The following is a 17647-nucleotide window of genomic DNA, read 5'->3' as shown; positions in this document are numbered from 1 at the left end:
CCCCTCCCTTCTGGACAACACTTGCCACCCCGTCCCCGCACCCCCTCACTTCACGTCCTCCTATCTTGGGCCCAGAACTGCCCCCACCTCTCCCCAGGGAGACCAGCCTCAGGGCCCTACCCACCCCCTATGCTGACCTCACAGGACCTCTCTCTGGCCTCTGTAAATCGGATTTCCTACCCCTGCCCACAGCCCTCAGCTCAGCCTGCTAGCCCATCTCCCACCCCAGCTGCCCCATGCCCAAGGGCACCCCTAAACATCACTCCCCGGTGTCCACCCAGCACACTCTGGTAGCTCCACTGATCCTGCCCCATCTGGATCCTGGCTTCCTGAAAAATCCACCCATGCTCAAGACCTCCCGATGGATATTCTGAACCACCCCACTCACCATCCAGAGCCACCCATCTTTCGGAAAACCCCAAACACACACACACGCACACAGTGGGTCACTTAGATCCCCCAGCACACACAGGAAAACTTAAGAGCTCCAAGACAGACCCCAGGCATATCTGCCCCTGTCCCCACCCACTCAACACTTCTGCACTCCTCCTCAGATCCCACCTGTCCAGGCCCTCTCAGAGCCCCCGACAGCTCCCCCAGCTCAAGCAGAGACTCCAGAGACCATGAGGTGCCTGCCGCACCCTGGGAAGCCAATCTGCCCCCCCACCAAGCCAGCACCCACACTGGGGCCCTGGAGGGTGATGGCCCCAGAGTCCCCCAGCACCTGTCCCTGTGGGAACCTGTCCCAGGCCTCTGCCAAGTTATCCATCCTTCCCTGCTGTGCCCTTTCAAAAGGAAGGGCGCTCACTTTCTCTCCTACACTAGTGTCCCACAGGAACCACTGCCCGCCCCCTGATTTATGCCACCCCCTGGTGGGAAGGAAGGGGATTCCAACAGCTCCTGGCTTTGGTCCTGAAGTCTGCCCCCAGCCTCCTGACCCCATCACGCCTCCTGGCCTCAAATGGCAGAGCCAGCAGTGCAGTCCAGGTCGCTCCTCAGAGCTGGCCCCTGACAGCCCGAGTGAGTTCTTTCACCCACAATCACTGTGTTCGACCAAAACAAAACGGCTTCTTTCTATCCCAGTATTTGAGACCCAGGTTGGGGCCTGCCAGAAGCAGGCAGCTCTTTGTTAAGGAATCTTTTCAGAAGGGAAAAGTGTGCTGAAGAGGCTGGGGTGGAACACGAATGAGTTGTCGGCTTCGTTTTATTCCCCCTCAGCCGGGCTGCGATTGAGCTAGAGGACCCGTGTCCCTGTGTCTTTCTGTCTTATGTGGCTCTTCCCCTCCATCCCACTGCCCTCCCCACTCCCATCTCTGGCCTCAGGGTCCAATCTGTAGGTTCCCCTGGGTTTCTGTGGTCAGCGGCAGGTGGTTTGGAAGCGACCGCAGGTGGCTTGGCCCTGGCACAGGGATGAGACGAGACAGGAGAGGAGACGCTGGCGCGACACTGTGGCCAGGACTGCAGGGGGCGAGGAGGAGCCGGGCCAGTCCAGCCCCGCGCAGCCTGGGCACCGTGCGTCTGGGGTCCTTCTGACAATATAACCGTGCTCGGAAACCCTGAGATAAAAAGCCCAAGCTTCCTTGTGGATATTCACTAGCGGATTATGGACCACCCGGGGAAAAAGCTCATGCGGCTCAGTGCCTCAACTTCCCCATTCGGAAACTGGGGTGCCGGGAGAGCGGCTCAATTTTTAGAACAGAACTTGGAACTGCAGGGAGGCTAGGGTGTGGCCCTGTGTGTTCCCCGAGTGCTATGTGGAAGGGGACGATGAGGTCTCAGGGGAGTCCTATGGGCTCCTGTGAATCACTGGCCACCCAGGTCCCCGCTGGGGTCTTCGTTGACACCTCACTGGATAGCGGCCATCTTCCTAGGGCTGAACTGTATTGCAGGGAGCCAGCTCGAATCAGAGCTGATAGAATGAAGATGAGAGACGGTCTGTTGCAGGATTTGTGGTTATACACAGGGTCTTCCCAGGAGGACCACGGGGAACGGGGTGGGCATGAGGGGCTGTCGGATAGCCATGCTGAGGCCCCACATAGATCTCTGATGCCCCACATAGACCTCTGACGCCGGGTAGGAAGAGGTTTGTTCTGTCCGCTTGCTTAAGGAAGGCGTGGAGGAAGACTCTTGAAGGTCACGTGGTATCTCTTATGCACAGGAAACTAAACTCTACAGCCTCCCCAGGGTGGAATTTTGTGCAGAGACAGTGGGGTATGAAGGCTCCCGGGGAATGACTGTGAACGCTGTAGGAAACCACGAGGAGGGCTTGTCAGTGACACGAACACAGTTTTACCCGAGACTGGGTTCGTGGAGCTGCATCTTTGTTTGTGTGCTTTGAGAGGTGCAGGGGGATGAGGAGGAATGTATATTTCAATTTCCTCTTGCAGAATAGAGATGCCAGTTGTTACAGGGAAGCCCAGGGCCTGCAGTCAGATGTTGGGGTATGGAGGAATGTAAGATATGTACAATGTGGTCCCTGCTCTGCATCTAAAACCCCTCTTGCTGGCATGCGACGGCCTCTGCCATGTGCTCAGCACCATGCCAAGCACCAGTGACATATTCTCTCATTTAATCCTCCCCAAAACTCGCAGGAACCAGGATTCCAGCACGCGCCTTTGCCATCCTGGCCTGAGGCCTGCTGCGGGTAGCATAAGACAGAATTATGTACAGCAGGCTGCAATGGGAGCCTGGAAAGAAAAGCCTGATGCATCCCTGGGGTGTTGGGGAAGGCACAGCAGGGATGACGTATGGGCCAGGTCACAGGCAGGCGTGGCAGGGAAGGGTGTTCCAGGCAGCAGAAGTGCTTGGACACAGGCCCAGGAGGCAGGAGCAAGTGTGCTATGTTCAGGGAGGTGTGTCCCTGCACTTCCTTTGATGGGCGTCTTACTACAGGCCCTTGTGTCCCCAATGCCATCTGTACACTTGGCACACACGATGGGGGGCTCCCCAGCAAAGGGGAACCCTAGTTGGGAGAACTTGGAAAGGCAGCAAGGCCGCCCTTCCCAGAGAAGACTGCAGCACACACATGCTAGCAGCCCGGGCAATAGAAGGAAGGAGGTTAATTTAGGAGAACTAACTCAGCTCATCAGGGTCAAGGAGAGCTAACTCAATTCTTCAGGGTCAGGGAAGAGACGTACCCTTTTGAGGGAGATTTGGAAGGCCTCATTGGCGTGACTCATCTGCACCTTCATTCATTTCTCAGCATGCCACGATGTGCTTGTGAGAGTGTTTCATTGAGGCCAGACGCGGTGGCACACACCTGTAATCCCAGCACTTTGGGAGGCCGAGGCGGGCAGATCGCCTGAGGTCAGAAGTTTGAGACCAGCCTGGCCAACATGGTAAAACCCTGTCTCTACTAAAAATACAAAAAAAAAAAAAATTAGCTACATGTGGTGGTGCATGCCTGTAGCCCCAGATCGCTTGAACCTGGGAGGCAAAGCTTGCAGTGAACCAAGAATGCGCCACTGCACTCCAGCCTGGGCAACAGAGTGAGACTCCATCTCAAAGACATAAATAAAAATTTAAAAATTAAAAAAAAAAGGAAAAATGAGGTGTTTGCCAGAAGGGAACCTATTATAATAGCCAAAAGTAATCTGGTCAGGTTACAAGACAGAACATTTTTTTTTTGGTCAGAAAGGATTCCGCAGGTCAGAATGGTTCACCCCTCAGATTTTAGCCCAAAGGTGTGTGCTGCTGTTGCTGCTATTGTTATCTATAACGATGATTCTAGTTTTACTGTGTTTAGTCTTTAAACAGGATCACCACAGAAAGGGAGGGCCTGTTGAAGATAGGAGGTTTATTTATCCCACAAATATGGGATGCCTGCTAGACTCTTAAGATCCAGTAGTGGACTAGACAGCCCCAGCCCCTGCCCTAGTGGAACTTTTCATCCAGGAGGGAATAAATATCACATGTCAGGCTTGTCTTAAGCACATGACACGTTTAAGCTCATTGATTCCTTCCAACAAAAACTTTGGGGTAGCTACTGTCATTAGCCCTGTTTTCAGATAAAGAAATTGAGGCAGGCCAGGTGCAGTGACTCACGCCTATAATCCTAGCACTTTGAGAGGCCGGGTCAGGGAGATAACTTGAGGCCAGGAGTTTGAGACCAACCTGGGCAACATAGTGGGACTCTCTCTCTGCAGAAATAATAATAATAATAATAATAATAATAATAATAATAATAATAACAACAACAAAATTAGCTGGACATAGTGGCAAATGTCTGCAGTCCCAGCTACTTGGGAGGCTGAGGCAGGAGGATCACTTGCGCTCAGGAGTTGGAGGCTGCAGTTGGCTATGATTGTACCAGTATACTGAAGCCTGGGTGACAGAACAAGACCCTGTCTCTAAAAATAAAATAAAAATAAAAATAAACAAAAAAATTGAGGCAAAATACATCATACCCAAGGTCACAAAGATAGAAAGAGGTGGAGGAGGCCAGGAGCAGTGGTTCATGCCTGTAATCCCAGCACTTTGGGAGGCTGAGGCAGGTGGATCACCTGAGGTCAGGAGTTCAAGACCAGCTTGGTCAACATGGTGAAACCCCATCTCTACTAAAAATACAAAACTTAGCCATGTATGGTGGCAGGCGTCTGTAATCCCAGCTACTCAGGAGGCTGAGGCAGGAGAATTGTTTGAACCCAGGAGGCAGAGGCTGCAGTGAGCTAAGATCGTGCTACCGCACTCCAGCCTGAGTGACAGAGGGAGACTTGGTTTCAAAAAAAAAAACAAAAGAAGAAAAAGAAAAGAAAGGGGTAGAGGAGGGATTTGAACCCAGGCTGCAAGCTCTGAAGTTCTTACCTGGAGCCAAGAGATCTGGGATAACAACCTACACTCCAAGACCAGGGATATGGAAACTTCCAGAACCATGTGGAGGAGCAGCTAGACTGGGTGCAAGAAGAGATCAGGCAGGGACCTCTGAATTCCAGCTGCTGTTCTTGTTATCCAAGGGGCAGCTCACCTGTCAGTTGTCCACCCACCCCTTGCCAAGGAAGAGAGGACCTAAGGTGCTAGGTTGGGCCATCTCCCCAGGGGTCAAAGCCAGCCAGGACAGCAGCAGTCTGTCAGGCTGGACAAACCAGGATCATGTGGCATCTTGGGCTTTAGATTCAGAAATGAGTCTGTGTCCTTGGTAATTATTAGACAAGGAGGAATCAGAAATGGGAGGCAGGGCTGGGCACGGTGGCTTACACCTGTAATCTCAGCACTTTGGGAGGCGGGCGGATAACCTGAGGTCAGGAGTTCGAGACCAGCCTGCCCAACATGGCGAAACCTTGTCTCTACTAAAAATACAAAAATTAGCCAGGGTGGTGGCATACACCTGTAATCCCAGCTACTCAGATGGCTGAGGCAGGAGAAGTGCTTGAACCCAGGGTACGGAGGTTGCAGTGAGCCGAGATTATACCACTGCACTCCAGCCTGGGCAACAGAGCAAGACTCTGTCTCAGAAAAGAAAAAAGAAAGAAATGGGGGAAGGGGAGAAAGAGAAACAACATTGAAAGGAAACTCAGGATCTTCATTGCTGTCTCTGAAAATGCCACAGACTGAAAGATGCATCATATGCTCTCACCCTGTCTCCCTGTTGAAAAATAACGACTGTTTTCACCGAGTAACCCATGCACTTGGGGTGTTACGTACATGTATCATTCCCAAAGCAAAAGAATACAGAGAGAGCTGCAGCACAGCAGGTGGATCTAGGGCAAAGGCTGTACAGTCAGAAATCCAGGTTCAAATCCTTCTTCCTCTACCGCCTAGTCAAGGGACTCTCTGTGCCATATGGTACTTGTATGTTAAAGCCGTCGTTGGCTTTTCTGCTTACACTGTACAGAAATTTCTATTTTTATTTTTTTCATTTTTTTTAGACAGTCTCTCACTCTGTCCTCCAGGCTGGAGTGCAGTGGCGCAATTTCAGCTCACCGCAACCTCCGCCTCCTGGGTTCAAGCGATCCTCCTGCCTCAGCCTCCAGAGTAGCTGGGATTATAGCCATGCGCCACTATGCCCATCTAATTTTTTTTTTTTTTTTTTGTATTTTTAATAGAGATGGGGTTTCACCATGTTGGCCAGGCTGGTCTCAAACTCCTGACCTCAAGTGATCTGTCCCCCTCAACCTCCCAAAGTGCTGGGATTACAGGCATGAGCCACCATGTCCAGCCTTTATTATTATTTTTAAAATAGACTTCGACTGAGGCAGGAGGATCCCCTGTGGCCAGGAGTTCAAGACCAGCCTGGGCAACAGAGCGAGACCCCTGTCTCAATAATAAAATAAAATGCCTGAGGGATATGGAAACTTTCATCTTCATTTATTCAACAAACATTTGTTGAGCATGTACTGAATGCCAGATTGTGCATTAGGGACTTGGAATACAGAATGAAGAAGAGAGGCTTTTGCCCTCGAATTGTGCATGACCATAGGGCAGGCAGGCAGGCAGGTAGAGAAATAATTGCCATAGAATGTGCACTGGGCTTGGGTGTAGGTGGGGGGTGGATGTTTTCAGGGACGGAGAGGGGAGAAGTGAGCCACAATGCTGGAAGAACGGAGGTTGACAGAGAAGGTTTCACAGAAAGAATGGCCAAACCAGCTGGCCGCAGTCCCAGCACTTTGAGGAGCCGAGGCGGGAAGATTACTTGGGCCTAGGAGGTCAAGGCTATAGTGAACAGTGAGCTATGATCATACCACTGCACTCCAGCCTGGGAAACAGAGCAAGACTCTGTCTCAAAAAAAAAAGACAGCAGCTTCCAGCCTGGGGATCAGAGGCCAGTTGGGAGTGAGGTGTGGGGTGTGGGTGGTAGGCTTGGCTGAACTCTAGAACATGAGAAGGCAGCAGGAGAACACTCAGGCCTGGCCGGAGTGGGTGGGTGGAGGGGGCAGGTGGCACCGGGGACCCAGATAGATGTACCTGCAGTAGGACAAGGGGCTGCTTCTGTCAGGAAAGGGTTGAATTGGAAGAGCATCTCCGCATGGGGGGCCGGAAGGGTCTTTCTAAAATGCAAACCTCGGCCACGCACAGTGGCTCATGCCTGTAATCCCAGCACTTTGAGAGGCCCAGGCGAGTAAATCACTTGAGGTCAGGAGTCCAAGACTAGCCTAGCCAACATGGTGAAATCCTGTCTCTACTAAAAATATAAAATTAGCCGGACGTGGTGGCACATGCCTGTAATCCCAGCTACTCGGGAGGCTGAGGCAGGAGAATCGCTTGAACCTGGGAGGTGGAGGTTGCGATGAACTGAGATCTTGCCATTGTACTCCAGCCTGGGCAACGAGCAAAACTCCATCTCAAAAAAAAAAAAAATTCACCCCATTAAAGCTTACAGTTTGGTGGCATTTATTCTAATTGTGTTGTGCAACCATCACCACTATCTAATCCTGGAGCATTTCTATCACCCCAAAAAGAAACCCGTACCCACAAGCCGTTTCTTCCCGTTCCTCCCTCCCCTGGCCCCTGCTGACCACAAATCCACTTTCTATCTCTATGGATTGGCCTATTCTGGACATTCCGTATAAAGGGAGCCACACAGTGTGTGGCCTTTTGTGTCTGGCGTCTCTCACTGAGCACCTTGTTTTCAAGGTTCATCCATGCTGTGGCCTGTCTTGGTGCTTCACTCCTTTTCATGGCTGAGTAATATTCCACTGTCTAGGTGGACCATGTTTTTTTGATCCATTCACCCGTTGATGGACATTTGGATTGTTTCTGCTTTTTGGCTGTTGTGAATAATGCTGCTGTGAACAGATGTTTGCCATTCTCTTACGTTGAGCCCTAGGACTGGATTTGCTGAGTGGCATGGTGACAGTGTGTTTTAAGTCTTTTTTTCTTTTCTTTTTTTTTTGAGACAGAGTCTCGCTCTGTCACCCAGGCTGGAGTGCAGTGGCCAGATCTCAGCTCACTGCAAGATCCGCCTCCCGGGTTTACAGCATTCTCCCACCTCAGCCTCCCAAGTAGCTGGGACTACAGGCGCCTGCCACCTCGCCCAGCTAGTTTTTGTATTTTTTTTAGTAGAGACGGGGTTTCACCGTGTTAGCCAGGATGGTCTCGATCTCCTGACCTCGTGATCCGCCTGTCTCGGCCTCCCAAAGTGCTGGGATTACAGGCGTGAGCCACTGTGCCCGGCCGTGTTTAAGTCTTTGAGGAACCGCCTGACTGTTCTCTATCCTACCGTGTTGTTTACTGCAAGCGTTTATCTAAATCTGTGAAGGAGGGTCTGGGTGATTGTTTTTTGCTCTCTGCCCCGGACACTCCAACAGGACAGGTGTGATTCCTGCCCTGGTGGGGGAAACACAGAACATGGAATGGGGGGTGGGCCAGGGGCTGATGGAGCTGTTCTGGCAACTTTGGCAACTTTGGCAACTTTGGCCAGTTCTTGAGAGAAAGGAAAAGCTGGTGACATACATTTGGTCATTTAAACCCCAAGAATGAGATCCCCAAGGGCATCAAGACCAAGGCCAAGGAGGGACCCGGGGAGGAAGAGATGCCACATGGGAGACTGAGAAGTCCTGGCCAGAGAGGCAGGAGGGAAGCCAGGAGCCCAGTCCTCATCAGCCAGGTGGGAGGGGGCTTAGGGAAGGAGGAAGCGTGCCCAGCAGTGCCCCCGAGAGGGAAAGTGAAAGGGAAGTCGAAGATGCCCAGCATTCCAGCACTTTCCATCCCCACGCCCCCCACAACCCCCGAGTACAGCCCCTTTCCAGTGCTCTGGCCTGGCTCAGCTTCCTAAGCTGTGGGTGGCCCTGTGGAGGTGTGGCTGGAGTGGGTGCTGGCAGGGACAGGGTCCAGGACCCCCCTTCAGATGGCTGAGGAGCAGTTGAGGTGAAGCATTGAAATTAAGGACATGGCCGGGCGCGGCGGCTCAAGCCTGTAATCCCAGCACTTTGGGAGGCCGAGACGGGCGGATCACGAGGTCAGGAGATCGAGACTATCCTGGCTAACACGGTGAAACCCCGTCTCTACTAAAAAATACAAAAAACTAGCTGGGCGAGGTGGCGGGCGCCTGTAGTCCCAGCTACTCGGGAGGCTGAGGCAGGAGAATGGCGTAAACCCGGGAGGCGGAGCTTGCAGTGAGCTGAGATCCGGCCACTGCACTCCAGCCTGGGTGACAGAGCGAGACTCCGTCTCAAAAAAAAAAAAAAAGAAAGAAAGAAATTAAGGACATGGAGAGGCTGCGACCCCAGACCCAGAGGCCAGTGGGTGGGTTGCCAAGGTCCGTACCTATTTAGCATGGGGAGATGGAGATGGGACTCCCCTGCCTCGCTCCCCGCCATGTCTCCTGCCTAGACAGTGGCTGGCCCTCAGGTGGCCCTCAGGCAGCACCAGGAAGGTGTGATTGAGCCAGCGAGGGTCATGGCACGGTGGGACAGGTGCAGGGCCGCCCACAGAGTCAGGACAGCAGCTCGCCTCCACCCCAAACCCGCTCTGTTCCCAGGGGCTGAGGGCTGCTCGGCACAGGAAGTGTGTGTGAGTGCGTATGTGTAGATGGGTGGAAATGAATGTGTGTGTGCCTGAGTGTGGGTGCGTGTGAGAGTGTGTGTCAATGAGTATGTTTTGTGTTGAGAAGTGTGAAAGAGTATGTGTGTATGCCTGAGTGTGTGAGTGTATGTCATGTGCATGTGTATGAGGTGTGTACTGTGTGTGTGAATGTGCATGGGTGTGTGTGTTGAGTGTGTGCATGTATACGTCCGAGTGTGTGAATGTGCATAGATGTGTGTGTATCCAGGTGTGTGCATGTGTACATGTGTGTGTGAATGTGCATGGATATGTGTGCATTGTGTGCATGTGTACATGTGTGTGAATGTCCATGGGTATGTAACAAGTGTGTGCGTGTATGACAATGTGTGAATCTGTGTGTATGTATCAGATGTGTGCATGTGTGTGAAAATGTGTGAATGTGTGTATCAAGTGTGTGCATGTGTGTGTGTGAATTGCGTGGGGGTGGGGGTGTATCGTGTGTGAATTATGTGGGTGTGTGTATCAAGTGTATGTGTGTGTCAATGTGAATGGGTGTGTATCAAGTGTGTGCATGTGTGTGAAAATGTGTGGATGTGTGTGGTGTGTATGTATCAAGTGTGCGTGGATGTGTGTGTGAATTATGTATCGTGTGTGTGGATATGCATGGGTATGTGTGTGTTGAATGTGTGCATGTTTGTGTGAAGGTACATGGATGTGTGTGTATCCATGTGTGTGCAAATATGTATGAGCATGTGTATCAAGTGTGTGTATGTGTGTGAATGTATATAGTTGTGTGTGTATCTGAGTGTGTTCGTGTGTGAGCATGTGTGCGTGGATGTGCATGGATATGTGTGTATTGTGTGTGCGCATGTGTGTGTGAAGGCACTGTGTGTGTGTATCCTAGTGTGTGCACAAATATGCATGAGCATGTGTGTATCGAGTGTGTGCATGTGTGTGAAGGTGTATAGGTGTGTATCTGAGTGTGTGTGTGTGAATGTGCACAGGTATGTGTGTATTGAGTGTGTGCATATGTGTGTGTGAAGGTACTGGGTGTGTGTGTATCCGAGTGTGTGCATATGTGTAAGTGTGTGACTGGATAAGCATGTGTGTCAAATGTGTGCATGTGTGTGTGTATAGGTGTGTGAGCATGTGTGTGTGAGAATAGGCATGGGTGTGTTTCGAATGTGTGCATGTGTGTGTGTATAGGTGTGCATGTGAGAGAATAGGCATGGGTGTGTGTGTCGTGTGCATGTGTGTGGAGGTGTGTGAGTGTGTGTGTGAGAATAGGCATGGGTGTGTGTCAAGTGTTGCGTGTGTGTATAGGTGTGAGCATGTGTGAGAATAGGCATGGGTGTGTGTGTCAAATGTGTGCATGTGTGTGTGTATAGGTGTGTGAGTGTGTGTGAGACTAGGGATGGGTGTGTGTCGAGTGTGTGCATGTGTGTGTATAGGTATGTGAGTGTGTGTGAGAATTGGCATGGGTGTGTGTGTATAGGTGTGTGTGTGTGAGAGAGAATAGGCATGGGTGTGTGTGTTGTGTGTGCGTGTGTGTGTGTGTGAGAATAGGCATGGGTATGTGTGTCGAGTGCGTGCATGTGTGTATAGGTGTGTGTGTGTGAGAATAGGCATGGGTGTGTGTCTGTGTGTGTGAGAATAGGCATGGGTGTGTGTCTGTGTGTGTGTATAGGTGTGTGTGTGAGAGAATAGTCATGGGTGTGTGTGTCGAGTGTGTGCATGTGTGTGTATAGGTGTGTGAGTGTGTGTGAGAGAATAGGCATGGTGTGTGTGTCGAGTGTGTGCATGTATGTGTGTATAGGTGAGTGTGAGAGAACAGGCATGGGTGTATGTGTCGAGTGTGTGCATGTGTGTGTGTATAGGTGTGTGAGCGTGTGTGAGAATAGGCATGGATGTGTGTATCCGAGTGTGTGCATATGTATGTGTGAGAGTTTGTATGTGAGTGGGGGTGGGTGTGAATGTATGTACATGCATGAGGTAGTGGGGGTGGCTGTGAAGAGTGCATGTGTGTTGTGCATGCACACACGCTTCAGGAGGATGGTTTCCACTGAGAGAGTCTGGGGATGAGTGGAGAGAAAGTTCCGGTGGGATCAGAAGGTTCCTGCCTCTCAGACTGCAAGTTTCAGCCCTGCGTATTTAATACATTTCACTTCCTGTGTGAAATACACACAACATTCCTGATAAATAGCTGAACAACCTCTGCTAGTGGACGGCTCTGGGATTTGGGGATTTTTAAAATCAGAAACCGAGGCTCAGCCAGGCGCGGTGGTTCACGTCTGTAATCCCAGCACTTTGGGAGGCCAAGGCGGACAGATTACAAGGTCAGGAGTTCGAGGCCAGCCTGACCAACATGGTGAAACCCTGTCTCTACTAAAAATAGAAAAATTAGCTGGGCGTGGTGGCACGCACCTGTAATCAAGCAGGAGAATCGCGTGAACCCGGGAGGCAGAGGTTGCAATAAACCGAGATTGTGCCATTGCACTCCAGCCTAGGTGACAGAGCAAGACTCCGTCTCAAAAAAAGAAAGAAAAGAAACCAAGGCTCAGGCAGAGATTGGGTGGGGTTGATGCCCTGAGCTTGGGTTTCCTAGGTTCTGAAGCTCTCACTGCTCCCCAACTCCATCTGTGGTTCTGAGGCTCCAGCCTCGCCTCCACCACCTCCTCCCCATTCTCCCTGCTCTGAAGCTGCCCTCCCAGCCCTGTCCCCCACCCGAGAGGTTCTTCTCATCAGCACTTCTTGTCCACAGCCCCCATCTCTGTCCCGGCAGACTTTGACTCTGTGGGAGGCCCCAAAGCGGCCCCCACTGTCCCGTCTGAGGAATGATTAACTCCTGGTTAGGTGGTGCCCAGCAGCTTGGTCTTTAGGGCAGGTGGCTCCGGCCCACTTGGCAATGAGAGAGTTCCTTCTGCTCCCCAAAATCCAAAACCCTCAGCACCCGGCAGACTAGGGGAACACTTGAGGGCCCAAGGTAGAGCCAGCGGCCCTGGGGAGCCACAGAGGCCTGGAGAAGGAGGGTTCTTGGTCCTCATGCGGTGAAAAAAGAATGGCGCGCCTCCCCCAACCCCATCCCAGGAGGACTGCGGTGGCCGGGGTCAAGTCCACCCAACCCGTGGGCCCTCAGGGCTTGGTTGGGGGCTGAGTTTGGGCTGTGGAAGGTACCCAGCGACCCAGCGGTAGCCAGAAGGTATAGAGTGGTCTGCTGTGGTCCCGCCACTGTCCCCCTGCCGCCTGGGGGTCCAGATATCCCCACTCCAAGGACCCAGTGAGGCCCCTCCTGTAGGTGGAGCTGTCAGCCAGGTCAGGTGGGGCTAAGTGGCCCACGGCGGACTCCTGCTACAGAGCGTGCCAGGCAGTGGGCGGGCGTGAGGGGCCGCACAAATAAAGAGGTGGGAGCAGGGTTTCCTTCCTGCCGCTAGGACCCTAGGTATCCCCATCTTCCCAGACGCTGGAGGCTAGCCTGGGCTCACCAGGAAGAAGCGTGAAGGAACACCGTCCCCAGCTACTGCCTCCCATAGCTGTCCCTTTCCCCTAGGGCCCCCTGCTAGGGGTCCCCTGGCCATCAGTCCCCACACAGGCCACAGCAGAACCCAGGAGCCCTGGCCCCAGGATGGACAGTGACAGCCAATGTCCGTGGGGCCGTCACTGAGTGTCAGGCTCTGTTCTGACCACAGTATGTGCAGTCACGTGCTCAGTTTCCACAGCCACCCTTGAGGCTAGGTCCTGTATGATCCCAGTGTACAGAGGCCCAGAGACACCAAGTGACTGGCCCAAGGTCACACAGCTGGTCGAGGGGAGCCATGCTTCAGACACAGATCCATTTGAGCCCAGGGCCTTTGTTTTTGACACGGCATTGATCTGCCTCCTCCAGGCTGGCAGAAGGCGAGAGGTCAGTGTCCTTCAAGCCCCCAGAAGGGTCGGGCCAGATGACACGGCAAAAGGATAGGAGAGATGTGCATGGGACTCGCCTGGCACATGGCAGGCAAAGATCTGGATACCGATCAGAGCCCACGGCTCTGGCTCCGTGTCTGCCAGGGCACAGATTCCCAGCGCTCTGCCACGTCCCTGGCTTCCCAGCCCAAGGGGAGTCGACTCTTCCGGCCGTTGGCAGCACCAGACAATGAACAGTTGAGAGTAATTGCTCTTGGCCGTGCCAGCAGCCCACTTTGGTTGATGAGATGGGGAGAGTCAGACACTGATGTGGGACTCCCAGGGCAGGCCGCGGAAGGCATGGGGACCAAGCTGTTAGGAAGGGCCGGCAAAACGGGCTCCTGCACCCCGAGGTTCCAGCAGGGTCCGTGGAGCCCCGAGTGACAGGGAGCCTCCACTCTGGGCCCTGCTCCAGCCTCAGGAGTGTCGAGTTGAGCCTTGGCCTCCATGCCCAGGGACAGCAGGACAGCTCACATCCTGGCAACAGTCCTCCCGTCTCCATCCAGACGTCCGGCCTGATGAGACAGACAGGGATCCCAATCACCAGGGTCTCAAACAGAAGGGGCAGCATGGCTGTCAGCTGGGCTGGAGCACATGGGGATGAGGGGTGCACGGACTGGGATGGACCAGAGGTAGGAAGCCCGGGGTGAGGAAATGTCCCGAGAGTGGGCAGGCAGGATGGAATGGGCACCCACCCAATGCCGACCACGCGTGTCTCTGGCCCCCAGACAGAGCTGTGAACCAACCCCGCTCACGGCTAACAAGCCCACCCACCATGGCGAGCCCCACTCTGAGCCCCGACTCCTCATCCCAGGAGGCCCTGTCGGCCCCCACCTGCTCCCCGACCTCTGACTCCGAGAACCTCAGCCCCGATGAGCTGGAGCTGCTGGCCAAGCTCGAAGAGCAGAACCGGTGAGTTGGGGGCTGGGGGATGGGGTGGAATCTTGGGGTGCAGCCTGGGCCCCCACAGGAGTTCCTAGGTGCCCTCACATTCAGAGCCAGGCCCAGTGTGTGCAAGGTGACAGCCACCTCCAGATGCTGGATGAGGGACACCTCCTTTCATCCCCCCAACCCTGGCTGAACATACGTGTCCCCACCCCGTTCAGATGAGACCGAGGGTTTGAGAGGTCAAGGGAATCTGTGAATGCCCCGTGGTTGATGGAGCCAGGACTGGAGGGAAAGTTGAGCAGGGCCTTCCTGCTTTCCTCCTCTGGCCCCACCCCCGTTTAAAATGCAGGTTTTAGGCTGGACGTGGTGGCTCACACCACCCAACACTTTGGGAGGCCGAGGCAGGTGGATCACTTGAGGTCAGGAGTTCCAGACCAGCCTGGCCAACATGGTGAAATCCTGTCTCTACTAAAAACACAAAAATTAGCCAGGCGTGGTGGCAGGTGCCTGTAACCCTAGCTACTTGGGAGGCTGAGGCAGGAGAATCACTTGAACCCGGGAGGCAGAGGCTACAGTGAGCCGAGATCGCGCCACTGCACTCCAGTCTGAGCAAAAGCGAAACTCTGTCTCAAAAAAAGGGGGTGCTGAGGGCAGTGGCTCACCCCTGTAATTGCAGCAGTTTAGGAGGCCGAGGCAGGTGGATCACCTGAGGTCAGGAATTTGAGACCAGCCTGACCGACATGGTGAAACCCCATATCTACTAAAAACACAAAGTTAGCGGGGTGTGGTGGCATGCACCTGGAATCCCAGCTACTCAGGAGGCTGAGGCAGGAGAATTGCTTGAACCAGGAGGCAGAGGTTGCAGTGAGCTGAGATCGCACCACTGCACTCCAGCCTGGGCAACAGAGTGAGACTCTATCACAAAAAAAAAAAAAAACACAAGAGGGACCCAATCCCTGGTGTCCTCTGAGACCCCCAGGAGGATGGATTGGGTTCCCCAAGGATCCCTGTCCTCAGGGAGTCACTGGTGCTCCTCCGCTGGCCCTTCCTGTCCAGGCTCCTGGAGGCCGACTCTAAGTCCATGCGCTCCATGAATGGCTCGCGGCGGAACAGTGGCTCCTCGCTGGTGTCCAGCTCCTCGGCCTCCTCCAACCTGAGCCACCTGGAGGAGGACACATGGATCCTGTGGGGCCGGATCGCCAATGAGTGGGAGGAGTGGCGGCGCAGGAAGGAGAAGCTGCTCAAGGTGGGGGACGGCCAGGCAGGTGGGGCAGGGCCAACGGCGTGAGCGGGTGGTGTGGTCACTCAGCCACCGGGCTGTGCCAGGGTCTGTGGGGCCTCAGCCTGGGCACAGTGGCAGCAGTGGAGATGTGCAGGCACTTTCAGAGTGTTCTGCCAGGGCACAGGGACGGGAGAGAGTGAGTGAGGGTGGTGCTGGACAGGCCCTGCACCTCAGGTGCCCATGTGCTTGCTGCCCTGTAGTGCCCACGAAGAATGGGGGCACGGTGGCTCACGACTGTAATCCCAGTACGTTGGGAGGTCGAGGCAGGTGGATCACCTGAGGTCAGGAGTTGAAGACCAGCCTGGCCAACATGGCGAAACCCCGTCTCTACTAAAAATACAAAAAATTAGCCGGGCGTGGTGGTGGGCACCTGTAATCCCAGCTACTTGGGAGGCTGAGGCAGGAGAATCACTTGAACCTGGGAGGCAAGAGGTAGCAGTGAGCCAAGATCACGCCACTGCACACCAGCCTGGGCAACAGAGTGAGACTCCATCTCAAAAAAATTTAAAAAGTTTAAAAACTAGCCAGGCATGGTGGTGCACACCTGTAGTCCCAGCTACTCAGGAAGCTGAGGCAGGAGGATCGCTTGAGCCCAGGAGTTCAAGGCTGCAGTGAGCTATGTTCGCACCAGTGCACTCCAGCCTGGGTGACAGAGCGAGACCCTGTCTCTAAAAAATGGGAGTAAAAAAAGGATTGGGGACCATGAGTTCTGTGCCATACTCAAGGCCTGAACGAGCCACGCCTGAGGAGCCGGGCTGGGTGGCCATGGGGAGGCTGCACTGAGACCGAGTCCATCCCCGGCTTCCCACTCCCGTGGCCAGGAGCTGATCCGCAAGGGCATCCCACACCACTTCCGGGCCATCGTGTGGCAGCTACTGTGCAGCGCCACGGACATGCCAGTCAAGAATCAGTACTCTGAGCTGCTCAAGATGTCCTCGCCGTGCGAGAAGCTGATCCGCAGGGACATTGCCCGCACCTACCCAGAACACGAGTTCTTCAAGGGCCAGGACAGCCTGGGCCAGGAGGTCCTCTTCAACGTCATGAAGGTGAGGCCCAGGGCTCCCCACTCCCTCAGTCCCAAAGGAAGGATCAGTTCCTCAGTTCACCGGCTGTGCTGGACGGCGGGACCGTGCCCTCAGGACTCGTTCCCTTCTAGGCATACTCGCTGGTGGACCGGGAGGTGGGCTACTGCCAGGGAAGCGCCTTCATCGTGGGCCTGCTCCTCATGCAGGTAGGTTGCTGGGGGGTGGCTGAGATCCTGCCAGACAACAGCCCACCCTGGGCTCGGCCTCCAAGAGATGAACAGAAGTGGCGTGTCCTCCACCCAGCGTCCTGCTAGGGGCAGATCCTCCCTCTCTATCCACACCCGTGATCTCTGCCAATCCCCAGGCCAAGGCCCAGTGAGTGGCACCTGTCAGATTGGGTCCTGTCTGCTGTACCATCCAGGACAGAGACAGGGTTTGGAGGGACAGGCTCTCTCTCTGCCACCTCTCAGGGTTGGACAGGAACCTCAGACTGGGGACTTAGGCCATCCAGTGTGGTGTTTATGGGCCTTGGGGCTCTCCTCCAGAGAAACTGGGGGGCTTAGGACAGGGAGACAGGACGCAGCTGGGAGTGGACAGAAGGTGTCCTAACCAGGTGGGTGCTGGCAGCGGCCAGCCCCGGGTTCAAGTCCAGCTCCCCTGTTTCCCGCCAAGTGGCCCTTGACAGGTGACTTCAGCCTCAGGTTTTCCATCAGTAAAACAGCAAGTGGGGACACAGGGACCAGCAGTGTGTTGTGAGGGTCTAGAGAGCCAGATACCAACGTGGACACAGGCCCCTTACCCCAGGGCCCTGATGAGCAGCGAGACGCTCCTCCCCACTGCCCTGAGCCCTCCCACCTGCCCATCCCCCCAGATGCCTGAAGAGGAGGCCTTCTGTGTGTTCGTGCGGCTGATGCAGGAGTACCGGCTGCGGGAGCTCTTCAAGCCCAGCATGGCTGAGCTCGGGCTCTGCATCTATCAGTTCGAGTACATGCTGCAGGTGAGCAGGGCCACAGGGGGGCAGGGCTGCAGGAGGGCAGGGCCACAGGTGGGCAGGGCCGCAGGAGGGCAGGGC

The 17647-nt window shown here is 54.3% G+C and overlaps 1 protein-coding gene across 6 annotated transcripts in view; it reads left to right on the top strand.

Annotated features, from left to right (window-relative positions):
* Positions 1-17647, top strand: part of EVI5L (ecotropic viral integration site 5 like) — a 33445-nt gene that overhangs the window by 635 nt on the left and 15163 nt on the right. For 2 of the 6 annotated variants that reach the window (XM_026455552.1, XM_026455554.2), the window contains exons 2-6: positions 14109-14292; positions 15325-15514; positions 16372-16596; positions 16707-16781; positions 17447-17572. In XM_026455552.1, coding sequence (XP_026311337.1) covers positions 14156-14292; positions 15325-15514; positions 16372-16596; positions 16707-16781; positions 17447-17572 — 753 coding nt within the window. In that variant the 5' untranslated portion in view covers positions 14109-14155. Of the gene's footprint in view, positions 1-62; positions 1021-14108; positions 14293-15324; positions 15515-16371; positions 16597-16706; positions 16782-17446; positions 17573-17647 lie in introns of those variants that run through there. The other 4 variants (XM_023186760.2, XM_023186757.2, XM_023186758.2 and 1 more) reach the window with 4 other exon arrangements.

The sequence above is a fragment of the Piliocolobus tephrosceles genome, chromosome 21, assembly GCF_002776525.5.
Source record: "Piliocolobus tephrosceles isolate RC106 chromosome 21, ASM277652v3, whole genome shotgun sequence".
NCBI lineage: Eukaryota > Metazoa > Chordata > Mammalia > Primates > Cercopithecidae > Piliocolobus > Piliocolobus tephrosceles.
Note: the sequence above shows the minus strand (reverse complement) of the source record. Positions and strands in the feature narration are given on the sequence as shown.